At 37.8% G+C, this 21,523-nt stretch overlaps 1 protein-coding gene across 1 annotated transcript; it reads right to left on the reverse strand.

The window, feature by feature from the left end:
* Nucleotides 1-3,114: 3,114 nt before the first annotated feature.
* On the reverse strand, nt 3,115-5,991 carry LOC103723602 (myb family transcription factor MOF1-like). Its single transcript, XM_008814561.3, has 6 exons — nt 5,584-5,991; nt 5,316-5,392; nt 5,203-5,239; nt 4,549-4,696; nt 4,223-4,436; nt 3,115-3,593 (listed from the first exon to the last, which is right to left on the reverse strand). Exons 1-6 carry the CDS (start codon nt 5,708-5,710, stop codon nt 3,270-3,272), a joined length of 927 nt encoding a protein of 308 aa, XP_008812783.2. The 5' UTR covers nt 5,711-5,991; the 3' UTR covers nt 3,115-3,269.
* Between the last annotated feature and the right edge of the window lie 15,532 nt (nt 5,992-21,523).

Here is a 21,523-nt window from a genome sequence, read left to right on the forward strand (position 1 = left end):
CCTTTTTTTCCCCTCTGAATGTCATTATTCGTTTCTTGATTTTGTGTTGGCATGCCAATTTAAAACCTTATTATTTTTGCATCTCGTCGGTACATTGGTTTATTCTTCCAGTACAATCTGGCCCTTTCTGCCAGTAATCATTCTGTTTCAGCACTGAATGCCATTTACTCTAGCAGGGTGTAGGCATTGACTCCACATGAATAAAAGCCTACTATTCTTCCCCTTGCCGTCGGGTAAGAAGAGGCATTAATGAGACAGAAGTGGAGATTTCAGACAGCAACCGTAGGGATTGACATGATGAACTAGAAGAATTCGCTTCAAAGTTTGTGGCCGGAGCAGTTATAGCTGTTGCAGGAAGCTCACATGTGGTTCTGAAATTCCCTGAGGTAATTCTCATCTCTTTAGCAGACAGCAGCAGGGCAGAGATAAAAAAAAATTCACTAAACCAACTTTGGATAGACAAAAATGTACCAATCTTCATGTTTTTTTTCTCATCTCGAAGGCAAATCCAGCTGACAATATACTTACATTCATTCACCTCCTCTTGAATCTCACAAGCATTCAGAAACTTCTTGGTGAGGACAGCTGATTTTTTTTTTTTTTCCAGCTTGGTGTGCTACCTTCTCTTTCATCGAAAATTCTTCTTCGATGTGAGGACTGCGTGTGGACGCCATTGCCCACTTGCATGCGCATGGAAAAAAGCCAGTTCGTGGGTCACATTTTACTTCGCTGCTTGCTGCCTCCACTATTGGATAAATGATGTCATGGTGCTAAGAATCAGAAGCAGAACAAAGAAGATTTATCAGTGCTGATGGTGTCTTAAATTCTTTTCTTCAGGCACCAATCAGAAAAGATGACATCTTCCTTCAAGGACCTGCCCACAGCTGGCCGTGCTAGATGTTAATCTTGACACTGTTTGTGCCCGGAGGCCCCTGCTTTTGGCTTTTGTTGAATGCAGTGAACTCTATAACTTTCTTTCTTTGATCCCAAATAATTGAGCTGAGCTAGGTTAGGTTCATTTTGAACTAGGTGGTGCCCCTGGCCATTCATGGCTCCCTTGTGGAGGAGTCAGGACAAAAAATCTGGCCCATTGTTGTACTCTTCTGAAATGTAGTGTCCCATCGATCTATGTATGGTTTTTCTTTTTCGTGTGCAAGTCTTCCTTTCGTTTACATATCCAACTTTAAGTTGATTACTCAGCAGTGCTGCTTGTGAAATTATAAACTGGATGATGCAGACATTCTTTCCAAACACAACAATTTCAGGTTCTTAAGCCCGACCAAATGCAAATTGATGCGAGAATGACATAGTCCTATCTATCTACCTCTCCAGACACAATATTTTGAGTCTTATCTATGTCCGAACATCTGCCGGCATGTGATGTTTGGACATAGACTTGTGAATGGGTAGAGCTCGGTGCTCTTATTTTAAGACAGTAGAGACACAGATTGCTCCAATTACTAATAAGAATTTCATATTTCTTTAAACGAAGGGAAACAAATGTTTTAATCACCCTTCATTCCAATCATTCAAATTAGGCTCTAGGTAACCAGAGAGCTTTTATTTGCTTCTTAGGGTGGAGCTTAGGGTTGGGACCCCGTGGTACCATTATTTTATGGCAAGATTTTAAAATGCAATATTTCTCACATCCAATGCAATAATAGCAGTATTAACTGCAGATGATCCTGGCTATCAGTAGATTCCCTATAGCCAAAACACTTGGTGTCTTATAAAGATCCATGCGTTTAGAAGTCTTCATAAACAAATTTTAAAGTGACTCTTTATTGTATGTAGCGGTCACTAAATGAAAGGCTTTTCAATAACATGATCCTTTTGTACCATATGTTTGAATATAAGTAGTAACACTCATCCCTGACTTGATGGCCTACCACATATTGACATAAGGAGTGACCAATTTGACTATACCTCAGAAGAATTAAAGCATTTCCTATGTATAAATAAGGATGCTCGAAGGCGTATATGTGCAAAAATCTTAAAAAGATATACATCATTTTTTTCTTAGATTTTATAACAATTTTGAAACCCTAGATTTTTTTTTGGAAAAAAAAAAGAGATCCTTGCTGTGCTGTAGAAAAGATATTTTTTTTAGTTAGTTAAATAGTTCATACATTTGAAAAGCAAACTTGGTATTAGAAAAAGCACATGCATTTCAACATGCTTGAATGAATTCATGCATTATGCATCCATACCTATATATTTGTATGCGTTGGAAATTTTATTTTTTTTAGAAAAGTTCATTTTTTTTAATAATTTTTTTTTAAAAAAGGTTTAAAATTTTTAAAATCTATTCTTAATAGCTCTACATTGGATGTTTGAATGCTAAGTTCACTTACATTTATTGATGTTCAATCATTCTAGACCTATTTAGGCTTTGGGGATGATAGACTAGTTCCAATAGCTTGCTCACTAGCCTGCTCAGCTCGGTCGCGCCGTGCACATATACTTGGCGTGCAAGGTGAAGACAGACTCCTGAGCATGATACATGCAGGTTATTAAAATTTTTTCCATTGAGCGGACTGTTGAAATTTTTATTTTTATGGGTCTCTTTGAGCTACTTGGATCGAGCCTCATGATCATACATAGAAGGATTCGAGCTAAACCAGATTCATCATATCTTAAGGAAGAACTTGTTGTACATGTATCTAAGAGGCAAAATACATCTGCACAAGCTCCAAGGGCACTTTCCTTCCTTATTATTTCTATTATTTTTCTTATTATCAAATTTTAAAATTCTTTTAAATTTTATTTAGTAATTATTAGTATTTTTTTAGAAAATAGCTTCCCGCGGCGTTTGCTATGGGCATCCACATGTTTTGGTGGAAAAAAATCTAGAACTCTGAGAAACATTTTGATCCCCTTTTTATGATATCCTTAAAGCGCAAATATAAGACCCACCAGATTTGCCCACGCCCACCATGCTTAGTAAACACAGAATCTGGAGCATTGCATCCTATTTTAATAGGAATAAACTCTTTCTGCTGCATGTTAATCCCTCCATGCAAATTTCTTTGCATTCATCCTTTCAAACGTCAACTCACAAAACCAAGTTAAGACTCTCATCAATGTATAACTTTATCTAATATCAGATTTTAGAGATTAATAACGCTCCAAGAATTTCTTTCTGGGCAAAATGGTGGCGAACCACCACATATTCATGGAAAGATTCCGAGGACATCAAGTATAGAACACTGTCAAAAGATCTCGATACAACAAAAAAATGCAAAGCAAAAAAAATACAGTGATCTAATTTAAGAACCACATATTGACATGGAGAGATCCAAATTTAAGCCTCGCCCATTTAAGAAAACCGAGCACTCCTCAGAGTATCTAGTCAAGGACGATGAGACGATGGAACTGCTTTCGCTTGCAGATGATGCATTAGTCCTATGATTGCGATGCAAGGGTAAGGATAACGTCAACAAGCAGTCATCAACTTCCTCATTTTTCATACCATGATCATCACAAAATGGTGGCGGCACATATGATCTGCATCTGTCCTCATAATTCTCCTTGGATTTTTTGCGCTTTCTGTTGTTATTAGGCATGAGAAGTTGATCCTCTAGTTTGAATACCTGTCATGAGTATAGATGGGGGGTCTGAATATTAGTTATATCCCATGATTAAATGAGACACTGTTTGAGAAATGCTTCTTCACTATGCCCGTAAAAATTGTGGTAAATTTTCTGATTCTTTCCCCATCTTCTGACAATTTTATCTTTCACTAAATCTCATCTTTTTAAAGAAAAAAGTAGCATTTCACTGCAGAGTGCATGTCTTTACTGCATGACATACGAGAATTAGTGTTTATAAATCATCAATGCAAGACGATATAGAGGAATGCATCTATGTATTAGATGAAAAAGATAAATGTGATGCTACATTAATGTTGAAGTCATTGCATAAAACTGAGTTGATATAACATTTAATTCTTTTAAGTATATGTCGCACAAAAGGAATGCTAATCACGAAAAATTGAAGTATATAAGCTATTAAAAATTTAAATCTATGTATATGAACTTTAGACTTGACTTCAGAGTAAACGCTGTGTTCCATCTAGGTGGGTATTAATGGTGATGGAAACAGGGAAGAAGAATAACACCGGAGGAAAAAGACAACAGAGAAGATGGAAAAGTTTGGAGGGAGAATAGGGAAGGGGTCAAAGGCGGGGGAGGAGTTCTAGCTCCGAGCCTTTATGTTGTACCTCAAAAGTTTCAGGCTCTGCTTCCATTTGCCACTGAGCTTTGTGCTTGGAAAGCTGGTCGCCGGCCAAGAACCCTGTTTCCGTGGCATCTTTATGCCATCTTAAGTTCTCCTTTATTCCCCTTTCCGCTGCCACAGTTTGCAAGTAATCATCGAAAGAGTACTGAGTGGCGAGCGTCTCACCATTTGAGATAGCATGTGTTTCCATTTGATTCCTATTTTTATAATGGACAAAAAGGAAGGATAAGGAAAGAGCAAAAGGTGGTGAAAAGTGAAGAAGATATGGGAAATGCCTTCATGCTTTCCAAATGCAATTACAAAGCTAACCTTTTCATGGGAAGAGGAGAGAACATGAACTGAGGCTGGAATTCCTTTTGAGGTTTCAAAGAAGAGAGAAGAGTATCATCATTTAGCTCATCAGCACCACCATCAGTATGTTCGCATGAATGCCTCCTCTCTTGAGTCTGCTGCAAACCTGATAGGATATATATTTATAATTTAACAACTCTATTTTCTCAAAAAAGAAAATTAACAAAGCTATTGACTGACTTATGATGTTCTAGAGAGCCAAAGACTCGACCATCTAAAACGTCTAATTAGTCCGTTTTATCCCTCTGGAGAAATGAAATCAAAGGTGTGAGCTTCATAGTTCATGCTTTTCTCCTTTCTTTTTTGATCATTTCTTTTTGACAACACGCACAGGACAGAACTAATGCAATAATCGAGTTAGTGTTTTAAGTAGGATTAGTGGATGCAGGGTTTCAGGGTTGGTAGAAAATAGAATAGGGAGAGAGAGAGAGAGAGAGAGAGAGAGAGCGAGGGAGAGAGGGAGATCCTCCTGCTTCAAAATGATTATAATAAACGATAACAAATAACACACAAATTTAAAAAAAAGGCTTGTGATTAAAAAGAACAAAAATTACTGTCAAAGACGCATTCCTTATGAAACCTAACAAAAAGTTGGGAAATATGTTGATGTACCTTGCTTGCCAATGTCATTCCTCATGCTTCTATACATCTGATAGTAAAAAATACCAATTAGCCAGTAAAATGAAGGAGAAAAAATGGAGTAGAAATGACAAGATCATATATACCTGTAGATGGCTCTTAACGTGCGAAATAGTTAGTCCTCTCACATCCATCAGCTGAAGAACAAGCTTAGGTGTGGCTTCTGCAAAGAACAATGATAATTAAGCATTGAAAAAAAAATAAACAAATAACTTCCTTTTTGTAAAAAAGATCTCTAAAGACACTGATCGTTGAAACCTCAGGAGAAGACTCAGAAGCCAACAAAGAGTGGCACAGCATCACAAAGAGCCATGACTAAGAAACAAATAAGTTTGAAGGTAGCAAAAGACATACTGTCTTGGCCTCCAAGCCTCTCAATGGCACGAACAAAGCAGTGATGGAGATCAGGTGTCCACCTCAAGCGAGGAACTTTAGATCTGATGTACTGCCTCACTGCCCCATTCCTTCCACAACTCCCCATTTTCCTTCCTCCTTTTCACCCTCTCAAGCGAGCTTCCCTTCTTTTGTAAGAACAAAGAAAGAAGCAAGCTTAAGCCTCTCGTTAATTCTATGCTGCTTTTCCACCACCCTCGTCCAACCCTCAGCTGCTGGTGACCAAAAATCTCACTTCAGCCATTAACTCCACCACCCTTTCCCACCACCCTCCCCAATGGGTCATCTAAATATTGCTGGGAGACTGTCCAAAGCGAAAGCAACACAAACAGAGAGAGAGAGAGAGAGAGACAGAGAAAGATGGAAGTTCCCCTGGGTAAAAGAATAAACTCTGTTCACGAGACTGAGATCTTCTGGAAATAATAATGATTATTATTTGGACGGCAATGCAGATATAGGGGTGGCTTTTGACCCACCAAACCTCGCCATGATCACAAAAAAACGGCTGTAGAATCTCTGAGCGCTCGATTTCCCTTTTACTCCACTCACCTTGTCTTGCTCCTCCATAGTGTCCTGTTTTCCTTCAATTATAGTGCCCTATATAACACACTGACAAAGAATAATATAAGTTGTTTATATTTGATCATTGTTTTATACTAAGTCTTTTATGAAAAAACTATTTTATATTTTCTTATTTTAGATATTTTTGTGGTCAAATAGCCGGTTACCCGCATCACTGCCTTTCTTCTTCTAAAGTCAACCGTTTAGGTAGGAACAAGGGAAGCAGCACGTAGAATCTACGCCCTGTGAAGCATTCAGACTTCAGCTTAGGACCTAGTGGTTGTGACGTATATCTAACCAAAGTTAAGTTTCTCATGGGCTTTTCAAATCAATCACAGTCGTTGCCGACATTTTGACCACTTAAAAAAAAGGAACGTATAACGGACGAGGGCATTTGGAGATAATGAGAGTTTTAGTCCTAAAGCTTAGATGCTAACCACCTTATTAATTTGCTTCGCACCCCCTTTTTTTTTTTCACCATGCATGGTGTGGAAGAAACTGCAGGATTGTATGCAACCTATGCAAACGCAACTGTACATTTCACTATTTGTATACTACTACTCCCTTGCAAACAATTAAAAGTATGTGTCTCTCATAAACCCTAGCATGCAATGGATCATCCATTCATCTCTCATGTGGTATATTGTGCATCAGTTTATTTGATGGTCCAATTGTAGTACATATTTTTATGAAACTAAATGTAGTTTTCTGAATTGCATTTTTTTTTTATAACAAACTTACAATTCATCGGATCTTGTTCTTGGTGATGTAGTTTTTAATCTTATATCATACTGATTCAAATAAATTTTTATATTTTTAATGAAATTTATTTCACGTGGCGACTGCTGTTGTATCAATATGAGGCACATCATGTATGCACAGCTCATGCAATCTCTAAAATTAGTGCACATTGCATCGAAAGGTTTTACGTGAGAAGTGAAATTAATGAGTGCCCCTAGCCCCTTAATGAAATCCATCTCTTGTTCATGGGTTCGGGTGATATCTTTCGTGCAAAAGGATGATTAATCTTCTTTCGTGATGCCGATCATTCGATCATGCCCATATAGATCTCAAACTACTCCAAACTCATTTATTGATCAACATGCACAGATCTCAAGGTGATCATCGTGTAATTCTTTTTTTTGGTACGTCGGCTTCTTACACCAAATGAATATGAGTACAACCAACAAAATCAGAACAAAAAAGCTGTCTAAGCGAGTTAGAAATGTCTGCCTAGTTCACCTAGAGGAAGCCTCCAAAGTGATATGCCGTGTAGGAGGGCCATCCAGTCAACAGCTGTATTTGTCTTTCGGTAAATATGTGCGGCCCTGAAAGCGCCATAGTCGCGGAAGTAGGTGCATCCTCCTTTCCCGCAACAAGATGCAAACCCCTCCGCCACTTAAAAAATTAATAAAAATAATCATTCTAATAAGCATGGATTCCTACCTCACAAGAGGAAAGATTCTTTAATTGAGCAAGGAGCATAAAATATAGCGAAGATACCTTCCACTCCGTTGCCAAAAAGTGTCTCCTGGTCCAAAAGCACTGTGGAAATCAGAAACCACCAACGCGAAGGGCAAAGTTAGCACCAGCGTGTATGCTGTTGTTCAAGAGGAAGTACGGGCGGAGGACCGGACACTTGCAACCGTACGATATTAAAACTCCAAACTATTACTATTTCATCAATTAATAAACGATTACAGAGAAAAGATACACATTTATCAGCACAATATGAGCTCATTAATAAGACTAACAAGAAATATTTTATTGGACCCTTTGTATATATATACCTTCAAAATATATAGAATTGTATGAATATTTTTGTAAAATTATTATTTTACATGTATACCCTTTATTTGTATTTATATATGCACCATACTATAAACGATTTGAATTTATATCCTTGTAAATAAAATATTTTTTTATATAATGTTGTGAAGAAATAAATGATTTAAATTTGAAATAACTGAAATATCCTTACAGACAGATACGCAAGAATAAAATTTTGTAAGGATACACATGCAAATAGCAATTTTGCAAAATTATTAATGCTATTACGCGTATTTAGGAGGATCTACACTTAAAAAATATAATAAAAAATAATCAAAATTTAGTAAAAATAATTCAATTGTTCTTAATAAAAAATATGATAAAAAAGATTTATGTTATCACGTCACATGATCTCATGTTAATATCAACTCTTATAGAATGAATTATGTCGCTTTTACGAAATTCTCGTCTCAAAAACAAACAATAACTTAGCATTTACAAATTAATAAAAAATATTTTATAAATTTAAGCATCTATAAATTTGATATGCTTTAATCTTTTGAAAATAATGAAGAATATATATGTCATAAATTCAGTAATGATAATTATATCAAAATTAAATGGAGAATAGCATTACTACAATAATCACCTAATATTCCAATTGACCGAGTCATGATATTAAATAGAAAAATTGACAATGTGACTCAATCTTTTTTTGACTTGTCGATCCAACTGAATCATAAAAAACTTAGTAAATTCTAGCCGAATTTTAATTTTTTAAATATTTTTTAAATATACATCTTTCTAAATATGAAAATTTGTATAAATATCTTCGTAAAATTTCTATTTGCGTATATACCTTTATAATTTTTTTTGTATATCTAACCATATCGATATTTTAGACATTTTAGTTTAAGCTGTTATTTTTTAATGACGTTAGACGGTACGGATGCATATGCAAAAAAAAAAAAAAGAGATATATATATAAATATTAATTTTATAAAAATATTTATAAAAATTTATATATTTAGAAGGATATATATATATATATATATGTAAAAAAATTTATTTTATTGACTGATTCAGATAGGCATCGTCCACAAGGAGGAGACAAGATATTTCTCTTATCTTAATGGTAAGGATTAAAGAAAAATACACGAATTTATTACATAGAGAAAGTTGGTAGCTATGAGCAGAGAAAAGCGATCGACAAATAGCGGCGTTTAGATTTTTTGCGTCTGCTCTACGTTTTGGTGCTTCATAGCTTCAAAGCTCGCACGTATCTCCTGTTCCTGGGTCTACGACCGTACCATGATCTTCCTCGGCGCAGCCCCCTGCGGCTTCTCAGCTCCAGGATTTGTAGCAGAGTGGATTAACTTCGTTTCCCTTTCAACTGTAATTTTTTTTTTTTTTCAATTCTAAATGTCTTTTCATGTTCTATGTATATGTCTCTACTTTATTATTTTGGTTTTTTTCCCTTTTTTTTTGGGCTCAAAATGAATGCTTTGATCATTGCATATTAGCCAATATATTGGAATATTTTAGTTCTTCCATAACTTTTATCCTATTTGTTGCTCCTATGAATGAGAGGAATTTGATTTTGTGCATTTCAGCAAAGGTTGATTTGGTTTTTAAAAACACAAAAGCTTGTCCTTCATAGGAAGATCATAGCAGCTTTCTTAACAATGGGATTATGACAATGCTTGCATGCCTATGAATTCAATAAACCATTTGGAAGATACGCATCTCATTAAGTGCAGATACCAAATTTATTTATGTTTAACTATAAGTTTTTCTTTCTTCTCCACTATGGATTTTGATGAGTTATATTTAACTACTGCCTCATTCCACTCGAAGATTAGAATCAATATCACGGACAAAATATTAGGACTTGGCTAAGATAGACCAAACTACTAGCTCAGTAGTAGTGTTGAGAAATAATACCGCAACGGGTCCCAAATTTATCAGTTTCCTCATCTCCAATCATGAAAGGTGAATTTTATTTGATGGTGCCATTCCTCTCAAAACATGCTATATTTTTGAAGTTTATATTACACAGCACAATATAATATAATGCGACAATCTAACATCTACAGGTGGATCATGTCTATGTCGTGAGGGGTCCCATAATATTCTTTTATTTTTTTGTATTTTTTATAAAAAAAAATGGTCGAACATTTTTGTTTATTACTGGGAGAGATTCATATATAGGATGAGATCTTGTGCATTTGCAAATGGGAGCTGCTCTTTTCCATATCCCACAAAAAAAAAAAAAAAATCATATCAAAATAGATTGCGGATCTTTGTTAGTTTATTAATAATCTTATTGGCACTTTTTTTTAGTAGCCTTCTAATAGTTGTTGATAGAGGGAAAAATGGGTCATCCAGCCCACAGTTAAAAGGCCGCCCAGTCTCGGCCCAGTAAACACCAACAACAATCGAATGAATCTTCACCTCGGCCCAGGGCCAGCTCGTCCTCAGAATTTCGCCGAAAACTTTACCAACTCGGAACACTCGCCGACCAAGTTCGGAATGCCTCCAAACAAACACTAACCCATCCCGACCAAGTTCGGGACACCAAATCCCCAGCGGTATAATCTGATCTTCGAGCTCGGGGCGCACCTCCGAGCACACCACGAAGCCCATGAAACCGAGCTATTCCCAGTATCTGCCAGGCCGATTTCGTCAAACGCATGACGTGACTATTTAACGAGTTCGGCCTCGTCAGCGACTGCACTAGCATACGGGCCCATGCCCACCTACGCGGCCGTACTCCACCACACTACCGCATCTTACCTCCATAACCAGCCAACAGCCATCAGACGACACCGTGACTACTTTGGCTATGCCCTGCTGTGACTGTCAACGTCCTACCATTCTTAAAAACGAACTGTACTGCACGTCACCTGCCCATATGGGCTGCACGCCATCCGGTACAGAGCCATATCCAGTCATGATGGGGGACTGACAGTACCTTCATCACCCAGGCCACTCCACCGAGGCTATAAATAGCCCGGTCAAGTAATTCCTAAGGAACTCTTGTCTTTGGCTAGGCCTACAAAACGCCACTCTAACTTGAACATTAGAGGGCCCTCACCAGAACCCCTACCAGTGAGGCTTTGTACATGTTCACCGCCCCGCGGGAGGTGATGTTTGTCCTCTTCTTCCACTCACCGGTAGCTTTCTCGACTCTGCTGGCGTGGTCACCCTCGGGCCAGATTTGAACCACAACAGTTGTTAAGAGTTATAAGCCATTGTTGATCTCATACGCTACCCTTGTTTCTAATATTCCCTCATGCATTGTTGCTAAAATTAGCATTTATTCTAAAAGCTTAAGCTCTTATACTATATTAAAATTACTACTTACCTCAAAAACTTAAGCTGGTAGGATGGAATAGATTTATTTATATATTTTATATTTTTTTATAAATGTAAACTCCAATCAAAACTAGATAATCTAGAGCTTTTTTCCTAAATTACTCCAAGTTATCTTCAAACTTGTAATGTCATATAAACCGATATCATATATTCTGCAAAGTTGTACTGAACCCCAAACTCTCTTTTGCTATCTTTTACCATTGTTTCCATCTTTGTCAGCACTCGACCGTATTCAAGCTCTAATATTAAAAATATCATCTATTCTTAGAATCAATATCTAAATTTTAAAGGTGATAATAATTTTGCTGTACTAGTTGGAGATCCTGAAGTATATATAATTAGCTCCAGTCACAAACTTCAAGGTCAAACGGATCTTCCGAGAGGCAGCTTTTAAAAGCCTTGCTTCCCGCCGATAATCCAAGTTGCATTCACGGCAAGCCTCTCTAAGATCCTAACGTATCCTCCAAGCAAACACCTCATCGGTATTTGCCACCCAGTTGCCCTGCCTCTCCGAGCACGAGTCTCAAAGAAGGGGGAGAGAGAGAGAGGCCACTGAGGGGAATGACACGTTCACAGTTAGAAGGTCATGATTAAGGAAGAAGAATAAAGCCCTTATTCTTTTGGGAGGAATTCTTTTAGCCATGGCGAGTTTGGTAGGGAGACAGAGTAGGAGCAATGATGGGAGTTCCTGCACCAAGGAATGATGTTGTCAAGGACAGGACGGCAGATGGCCAGTAACCCACTAAACCATCCAAAAGAAGGAAACAAATAAAGTAAATGTAAAGTAAAACCAAAACTATAAAAATTTTCATCAAAGTTGCTCCTCCTTGATAATTTTTTGAAGGATTTGTTTGTCTGGAATAATCAAATATTGGAGAATGTGGCAGAGCTTCGAGGCCGCCGGTTTTCTTGGGCGTGCGGACCGGACGAAGAGATGCGATCCATAGCCTTTTAAAACAGAGCCCCAAACCACTGAGGTGATAGCCTAGTAAAAACGTGGCCTTACTTTCAATCAAATAGTTCCAATTTCGAAACACATGGACGTCAATTAAATTATGAAGACCGAATGCTCTCTGCTCAGACATGGAGTCTGGAAGGACGTATCACTCTACTAGTAGCCTCGGTGGTATCAGGTGTGACGTACTCACACATAATATTCGTGCCGGAGCCCAAAGGAGTAACCTAGCCGGACCCACGGATGGAAAGGGTATGAGTAAAACCGGCCGAGATGCCCAACACACGGTCATTTCTGCCTGCATCGAATATTTTCCTAGCGGGGTGGGGGCTGCTACGCGACGGTGGGCTTGTCCCTTCCTCCCCCTTCTCTTTTTTTAAAGCAAAAAAAAAAAGTGCCCCAAATATTAAATTATTTCACACAAAAAAAATTCGATATATACATGCATGTATATTATAATTTTTTGGTGCACGTATCTGAAACAAATTATTCATACAACTTAATTTTTTTAAATATGCATTCGGTAAATTATGACAACTAATACATATGTTATAAATACTAAAAAAGTTACTAAGATATATTTCAACAACTAATGCTGGTATAACGTTATGCTTTTTTTTTTTTTTTTTTGGATAACAATGACAATTGATATCAATTTTTCAAACAAAGTTGTGCACGTATCAAATAATGAATGTGCGTATTTTAAAAAGAGATGTGCATATTATTTTTTACACATTACTTCGAATTTAAATCATGAATCTACTAAAAAATAAGTTTTTAAGGGATGAATTACCAACCAACAATACTAATAACTGTTAATGGTGATGCATACTTTGAAACAGGCAACTCAGTGTGCCTAATAAGGCCGCGGATTGGGTGGTCTCGTATATGGCCAATCATTCAAAAGATCCTTATGGATTGGAAAGAGGGAGTTGCTTAAAATATTCAGAGATTTACTGTTTTTTGACTTTTTTGAATATATCTATACTAGAAGTGTATGAGCCATCTAATATAGCAAAAAAAATAATAATAGATAACTCATACATACATAATTTATGATATATAAATGATGCTGACATTCTAAACAAGTTTTCAGAAAAGTATTATGCAATCACTATTTAAACTTTACGTTCAAAGGCCTCAGCGGCTCAACTCTGTTGATTGGTACAAGCCCAAGCCCATAATTTTATGCATCAGGGCTGAAGCGTGAAAGTTTGAATGGATCACATCCCCATCATAAAATTTTATTCTTTCAGTGAAGAATAGGATCACAAGTATATTTCTGTGAAGAATAGGCTCGCCGATGTGCAGCTTATTCCTCAGAGCTAGTCTACCATTGTTGGTTCGTCCTGTCTAAAGCCTTGCTTATAATGAATCCACTTTCCCGCAATCCAGTAATCGAGATGGTAATAAGGCAGAATGGAGACATTAAGGAGTGAATCCAACCAATCCATTGTTCAAAGAGTTTTTCTAGCTCGCCGTGCTGAAAAAAAAAAAATGCCAATTGACCTTATAGAATGCTTTTACAAAGTCTAACTTTATAAATGACTACTTCGCATCTCTTTCTGCTGCAATATGCTATAGAAAGTTTTCGATGATAGATCGGCCTTTAATAAATGCCGATTGGGCTTCATGGACTAGAGATGGAAGATGGTTGGATAATCTGGAGGCGAAGTGTTTAGAGATGATCTTGTAGAGGCTATTGGGGAGATTGATAGGTGTTAGGTCTCTAGGCAATAACAAAATTCTTCTTAGGGAATAGGGATCCAGAAGATACGAGCAAAATTAATTCTGGAATTGACTAGCTTTGAAAAGGTCTAGTTTATGTGATTCAAAATTTTGTGGTTCCACTATGTGGCAACATACTGCAACTCCACTGGTTTCTTTAGAATTATCAATTTTCTGTAATAACCAGATTATTTTGGGCTCGTGGGATGGCCCAGCCTATGAGCTTGTGGGCCGGCCAAAATAGGGCAGGCCCGAACCCGCCCCGTGCCCGACATGTGAGAGTATTCTTCGTTCCTTCCTGATTTCGACAGAAACGGTGACTTCTTGAGGGCAATCCGAGTTCGATTCGAACTCAAGAATTTTGCCTATTTAACTCTCCTTCTTCTTCTCCTCCTCCTTCTTTGATTTCCTCCATCCAAATCGCCGTGATTCAAGCTCTTCTTCCTCGAACCTCCTCCTTGATTCGTCGCCGGAAAGGCTTGCTGGAACCTCGTCAGCTCGAGGTAATTGCCCCACGCCTCCATCTTTTTCTTTCTTGGTTTTAGAATTGCTGCCACGTTTGATTTGAGCCAGCAAATCGCCAGGATTTGAATTGAAACGGGGGTACCCTATTTTAGCTTATTCTTTCAGGTTTCGCCACCGCCAGCCACCGAATAGGCTGGGTTGTGCCCCCCCCCCCCCCCCCCCCCCCCCCCCACCCCCAATTTTAGAAGAAGAGGGTGAGATCGGGCTCTTTCCTATTTTAGGAAAGAAGAAGAGAGCTCTCTTCTTCTTTCTCTCTTAGTTTTCTCTTTCCCTATTTCTATCTCTTCGCATGGTTCTATTGACCCAGCAGGAGGGTCCTAAATGTTTTATTGACCACTCGTCGTGCTGGCCTTATTCCGACCATTGTCGAGCACTATTAGACTCTATTATCATGAATCTCTATTGTGTTATTTATACCGTGATCTGATTCTTGTTTCATGATTTGGCTGGTTGGATTGGCTAGAGTGGACTGATCCGGATCGTCAGACACTGTTACCTAGTCGATCCTATCTGTCCTACACCTGACTGTTATCAACTACCATTTGGACCCATAATTGATAATCTCTAATATATTCTCTTGATTTGATATATATTTCTTGATAAGATGAATTGGATTATCTTGTGCGGACTAATTCGAATAATTAGGTATTATTATGTAGTTGCCTCATATATCTTTATATGTAGATATATTTTTACAGTCAGCCCTAGTTTTGCATGGGGCTACAACCATCCGAGTAAAAATAAACTCAACGAGATCTTATACTCTAGTTTCTCTCACTTTCTATTTCTTTTTCTTGGTATTTTCTCTCTAGTTTAATCAAAAGAAATTTTGGTTAAAGGGACTCAGAGGATAGTCTTAGATTACTACGTAATGGTGTACCCTTTAGTAGACCAGTAGAGGATTATGGGTTGTTGGTTACCTTGAATAATTTCTGATGCTGATTTGGTTATGTAAGAGAACAATCTTTTGGGGAAGAGGACGTTAAGCAGGGTTCTGCATACCCCGGTCTGTAGAATGCGATATGGATAGGTGATTAGTCTATCTCGGTTGTCAGCAAAGAGATAAGAATTCTTATCCACCGATTTGCATGATATAGATATTTTTGTACCTGTGTATGCATGATATGCTAATGATCGAGATAAGTAAAAAGCAAGAATAGTTTTATAATGATTTCTATATTAAATTATATTTTGATCATGTATATTTACGATTGATAATATAATGAATGTATATATGAGTATAACTTACATTTGTATGATCGAATTAATGAATATGGTACTCTAGACTATCAATATTACATTGATTGCCCCATCACATACGAAAAACGTAACCGTAGTTAGTCTAAAGCCGAAAATAAAAATAAATTGATATATGAATATGAACTAGCATGGTACGACATTTTGTTCTTTTCGAAGAGTGGAACCCAGAACCTCAACCAATCTATATAAAACAGATTTCCGATTGAGCCAACATATCAAAGAAAACTAGCAGGCGAAAGAATTTGTCAATGGAAATTTTTATGACTCGAGATGGATGCAACATGGCTCTATGCGGTAAAGCATTACGTACTATTGTTATATTTAATGAAGGGTTTTAGGAGAAGGGAATTAATTTGTATTATTATATACTTAGACCTGGAACCTCGGTACAAGTTGAAGGGATATATGTTAGACTTTTTAAATCGGACCCCACGTTAAAATCAAAATTCTGGCTTTTGAACTTAGACTTTATGGCAAGCAGCGAAAAAAAAAGGAAATAAATGCACACATTTTGTCACGCCTCCAGCTTGCATAGTGCTTACGTGATGACGAAATCATCTATTCTGTTAAATATTTTTTAGCAATACTAGCTGTTAATTAAAATTTTTGATCCATTACTTTGAGAAAAGCCCTTGATATAATTGAAATAGGCATAAAAGTAATATTACACGTACCTCAATTATATCGCCATGAGTCTTTTGGGCTTTCAGGATATCCCTCGTTCTAGAGAAATACTTTTGTTAGATCCTTCTTCATACACGACCTCCGTTTTTTAACCACGGAAGAAGAGAGAAAGGGAGGTACTATCAAAACCAATTTATTAAATCCAAATAATCTAATTCTGACACATCATTATTTTTATCATCATTATTCGAGTAATAGCTAAATAATAATTCAATTTTGAAAAAAAAAGAAAAAATATATTATTTATTTTATGGTTTACACTAGATGAACTAAGTTTAATATATTTACTTTATTATTGCAAGGAGATCTTCTAAGAGTAGATTTCATTCTCCTTTCGATCTTCTACAACAATTTGTATCACAGTATTTGATAATCGAACTTTTCTTCTTTTTCTTTTTTTCTTTTTCCCATCAAGCAATGTGCATTGCACCTACTTAATGGGCCATGCTGACTGCACGGCCCACTCAAGACTGAATACTTCCGGATGGGCTTAGACCAATATTGTAAAACTGGCGGGCTAGGCAGCTTGACAAATAAGCCCATTTGTGTAACCGGTCGGAGCCCGGTCCCTAATTTTTTTTCTTAAGTCCTTTTTTTTATTTCGTTTTAGATTTTGTTGATATCTAAACCTATGGGAGAAGATTTAGAGCAATAAAATATCTTTGATTAAATACACCATTCTCAGGGCCCACTCACGTGCATTCCAAGTACTCTCTTCATTTAATTTTGAAGTATACAACAAAAAAAAATCCAGCGAATCCAGTTTAAATACGGTGTGTAATTAATGCTACTGGAGACTTCTAGAACTGTCTCCCGTCCTTCTTTTCATCGAATCCATCCACTGAATGAAGCCTGGCTAGCGAGTTACCTTTATATCCCCGAACCACGCTCCTCGTACAAACTTCCATGCGGCCACACCGAACAAACCCCATCACATCCGCCCACTACGACGTCACGCCCTCTAGTCCCATCCCGCTCATCGCGACGTTGCCGACCAAGAGGCCAGATGACTTTCTGCGGACCAAACCGACGGCCGATTCAGAGCTCGCATAGAAACTCATGTGGGGATCCTTGAGAGGGTCGTGCGCCTTTCGTGAAGCTTCATCGTACGGACGCCCCATGCGGGCCCCGACCCCGGTTGCGCTGACTAATGGTCGCCCGCCATGCCACGTCATTGCCGTTAACCTATGCGCCGTGTTCTCGACTCTGTGGGCTATCGCCCGATTTTTGTCGCCGAAGCAACGCGCCAACCGAGGCCGACTAGTTATCTTGACCGGATATTTTTGAGACCGTCAGTTTTGACGGCGACCGACATATTGCCGTTATCTGCCTCGCTAATACTACTGTATTATTATTAATAAATGGCAAATAATGTGTGTGAAGATGAATAGCAAAAAAGCTTCTTGGATCTTCCAAGAAACATCATGGGAAAAGTAAGGGAGATAAATACTTGTTTGATTTGACAAAACGGTAAATAATAAGTGAATAGTGAGAAGCAAGCACCAGGGGGACAAAGTGTTTTTACTTGTCTTCTTTCCCTTTGAGAGTTTTTTTTTTTTTTTATTGAGTTGATCGAGTGGTCAAATTAACGGTCTACAAGTACCCGGTCGGAGTCTGCGTCCAAATCAAATCAGATCCCTTATGGTGATCCTCGAAATATCTGGCTTTGATCTTTCCTGTGGACTCCGGCACGAAAATCGATGCATGTCATGCAGGTACGCCGCTCCCCTCGGTGGAGCCCATGAGATGCGCAATTTCGGGTGTCATGCCGCCTCAATCTTTCCTGTGTTCTAGGGCTCGTTTGGTTCGCGGGAAGTATTTTCCCTCCTAGAAATATGATTCCTGGGAATCAGATTCCTAGGAAGAGGATACCTACTAGGAAAGTACTTTTGACATGTTTGGTTAACCATGGGAAAGTGACTAATTTCCAAAGTACTTATGTTTGGTTGACCATCCACTTTCCTAGGAAAGTTATGTATAATTCCTATTATGCCCTTAATAAAAATTAGGTCTTTAATGCCTCTTTAATGCTTCTTTAATGCTGAAGGGTCTTTTTGGGAAAAAATAAAAAAGGAGTGATTCCCACCTCATGGGAAAGTAACTTTCCCATGTTTCTCATGGGAAAGACTTTCCCATGAAATGTGGGAATCGTATTCCCATGGGAATACAACTTTCCCATCTCTCTCCTTTGAAAACTCCAACCAAACAAGAGGCATTTTATTACTTTCCCGTTGACCACACTTTCCCCCCTCATTTTCCTGCGAACCAAACGAGCCCCTAGAGTTTTTCCAATGTGCCGCTTTGAAGAATGGTAATATGGTTTTTCCAAACTGATCTTCGGCGGTGGCCTTGATAAAAAAATAAAAAAAAAATAAAATTTGTTATTAAAGACTACAATACCAGACTGATAGCGATCAAAGACCGACATATCTTCGATACTTCGACTGTCAATGTTGAATTTAGAGTTGCATGAGAGGGCGTCATCTATACGAGGCATATCTTAAGTACGAACTGCATCTTTTTCGAGAAAGACTTAGCTATGTTGATCGAGTGAGTTCGGAGTTGGTAGCTGCGCTACCAGCGGGACGCCATTGCTCCACGATATATGCAGACTTTTGTAAGAGTCTGACTTTTTTTGGGCCATACATATCTACAGAAAGACGAATAATACAGGTAATTGGATTGTCTCCTACGTGGCTCATCACTTTAGTAATTTTATCTGAAAGGACCACGTGTCTACTCCTCTTTTGTGCAACAGCCATCGTGTGTGAGGTGCCATTGTATCAAAAAAAAAAAAAAAAAAGATAGATGCTATCTTTGATGAACAATGTTGCTACAAAGCATCACATTTTCCTACAATAAATCTCTTCGATTTCATGGCTTGCACGCGAAGAAAAACTCTATGCCTTCATGCAAAAGCTATGCAATAATACGCCATGACACTGTGGGCCATGTGTCTCATGAAGAGCCCCCACATTCCCTCAGTTATAAACTTTAGTGGATGGGATACTTGGACAGTGCTTTTTGGGTTATTTATCTGTAGATCCTTTAAATCCCTCTCAACAAGAATTAGAAGAGCTACTAAAAGATTGAACTGCCACCAACTATAGTCCTCTTGGCTGGATTTTGTCACGTAATGGTGACATGATAATGTTCATATGTTGGCATAATGCACCCTATTGGGATTCAGTGATTCCAATAATCCTTAACCATCAAGGAAGAGCATTAATCAAGAATGCCTGACAAACATATCTGTATTTAATAATATTATGAATTCTCAAGTGGATGGCTAAACTATTGCCCTTAATCCCTTCAGCCATGTACTTCAAGATAGCTTGCCTCATCTAAATCAAGCTTCTCCTTTATATAAAACCAGACACCAAATGTGTTTCCATCGTTAACTATGTCGATATATAATTTAAAACTTCTAAAAAAAATCGAATAATGCCAATATGTTGCTACCTTCAGTCAAATTGAAATTCAAAAAGTACTAAAGTGTGATGCCTTCTAAGCTATATATGTCTGCTGGGAGACGAACATAATTGCAGATTGGGTCGCCTCTTTTACTGCTCACCACTCCGATGAAATTCTCTGGACCCGCGATGTATCTATTCCTCCATCTCTGAAATGTATCTTTTCTTCGAACTCTTATGGTAGTGCTCGCACAAGATTAGCATGAACTGCCGATGTACCAAAAGAAAAAAAAAAAAAAATCCAAAAAGCACCCACCTTCTGAATTGACCTAGAGATTATCATGAGCCTCAACCGAAGTTCCCTACGATCATTTACCTACAATGTGGAAGGTATATTGACCCTACACATGTCAAATTAATTTGCATCTCTTTTAAAAAGCTACTGTATGGTTTCATCACAATGAAAGGAATCAGTTCTCTTGAAAAAGTCTTTGTAACCTTTACACATCATATGACTAGGTAACTTGAAAGCCATTGCAGATTCCAGACGCGCCACCCACCAAGAAAATCCATCGGCATGAGTTGAGAGCTAACAGTCTTGCACGACATTCATGCAGGCAAACCTTCATTCCACTCTAGAATTAGTGCAAACTAAAGCACCTAACCCTTTGTCCTTTGTTATCCGCCTAACTTATTCCTCTGGCTTATTTACCAATGAAACCTTATTCTTCTTGGCTGAGCCAACCTTTGTGCTTCTTATTTTGTAGCAATCCTTTATTTAAACATCCTGTGCAAGGCTACGAAACAAGCTTGCTTTGGCAATTGCTGCGCTGTTCCGCAGATATCTAAGACCCCACTTGACGAAACCACCTCCCTTGGGCTTGTCTTGAAAGAGCTGAGAACACCTCGCCGAGGCTTCCACTTATATGTTGATCTTTTCTCCTCATAATTCTGTCATTCCAGATTGTGAGCACAAGTCTTTCTGGTAGGTGAAGCCCTCCCTTTTCTCACTCCATGGCTTGTGAGTTTGAAAAGTACAACTCATTTTGAGGTTTGTACATCTATCACTGTTTTTTTTATTTTCATGGAAGGGTTCATGGAGATAATAAATAGCTTGGAATGGAAGTTACTCTTGTGTAATTAAGGAGCTCTTACTCCATTCACTCTTGTGTTCGCCGCAGAAATCGAAATTGTAGTGGAAATCAGAATAGCCATCTTCCATGATACATCAATTAACGACTGTAATCGAAATCATAATCAGAATGGGATTTGAATACTAGATGATAATCAAGATTGGGCTTTGGGATATTAGGTTGTTTCTATTCTTCTTCCGAAATTGAAATAAGAATGGAACTCTTCTCAGTCAAATGGTTGAAATATAAATCACTCATTTTTATTCTCATTCCAGAGCCGAATTCCCTCCAATCAAATCTACGCTTAATAACTAGCATATATCTACTGCATCTTAAGCTTTTTTCTATATTTCAATGAACATAATGGGGATCAATGACAATATATGTGTAGGCGAGCATGATTTAATGAAAGTAAACCATTTCATGGATAGCAAGTAATCAATTTCATAAGTGCCAAACATTTATTATTTGATGTTGTATATTTTTGCAGTCTT

This window comes from Phoenix dactylifera, chromosome 18 (genome assembly GCF_009389715.1).
Source record: "Phoenix dactylifera cultivar Barhee BC4 chromosome 18, palm_55x_up_171113_PBpolish2nd_filt_p, whole genome shotgun sequence".
Taxonomy (NCBI): domain Eukaryota; kingdom Viridiplantae; phylum Streptophyta; class Magnoliopsida; order Arecales; family Arecaceae; genus Phoenix; species Phoenix dactylifera.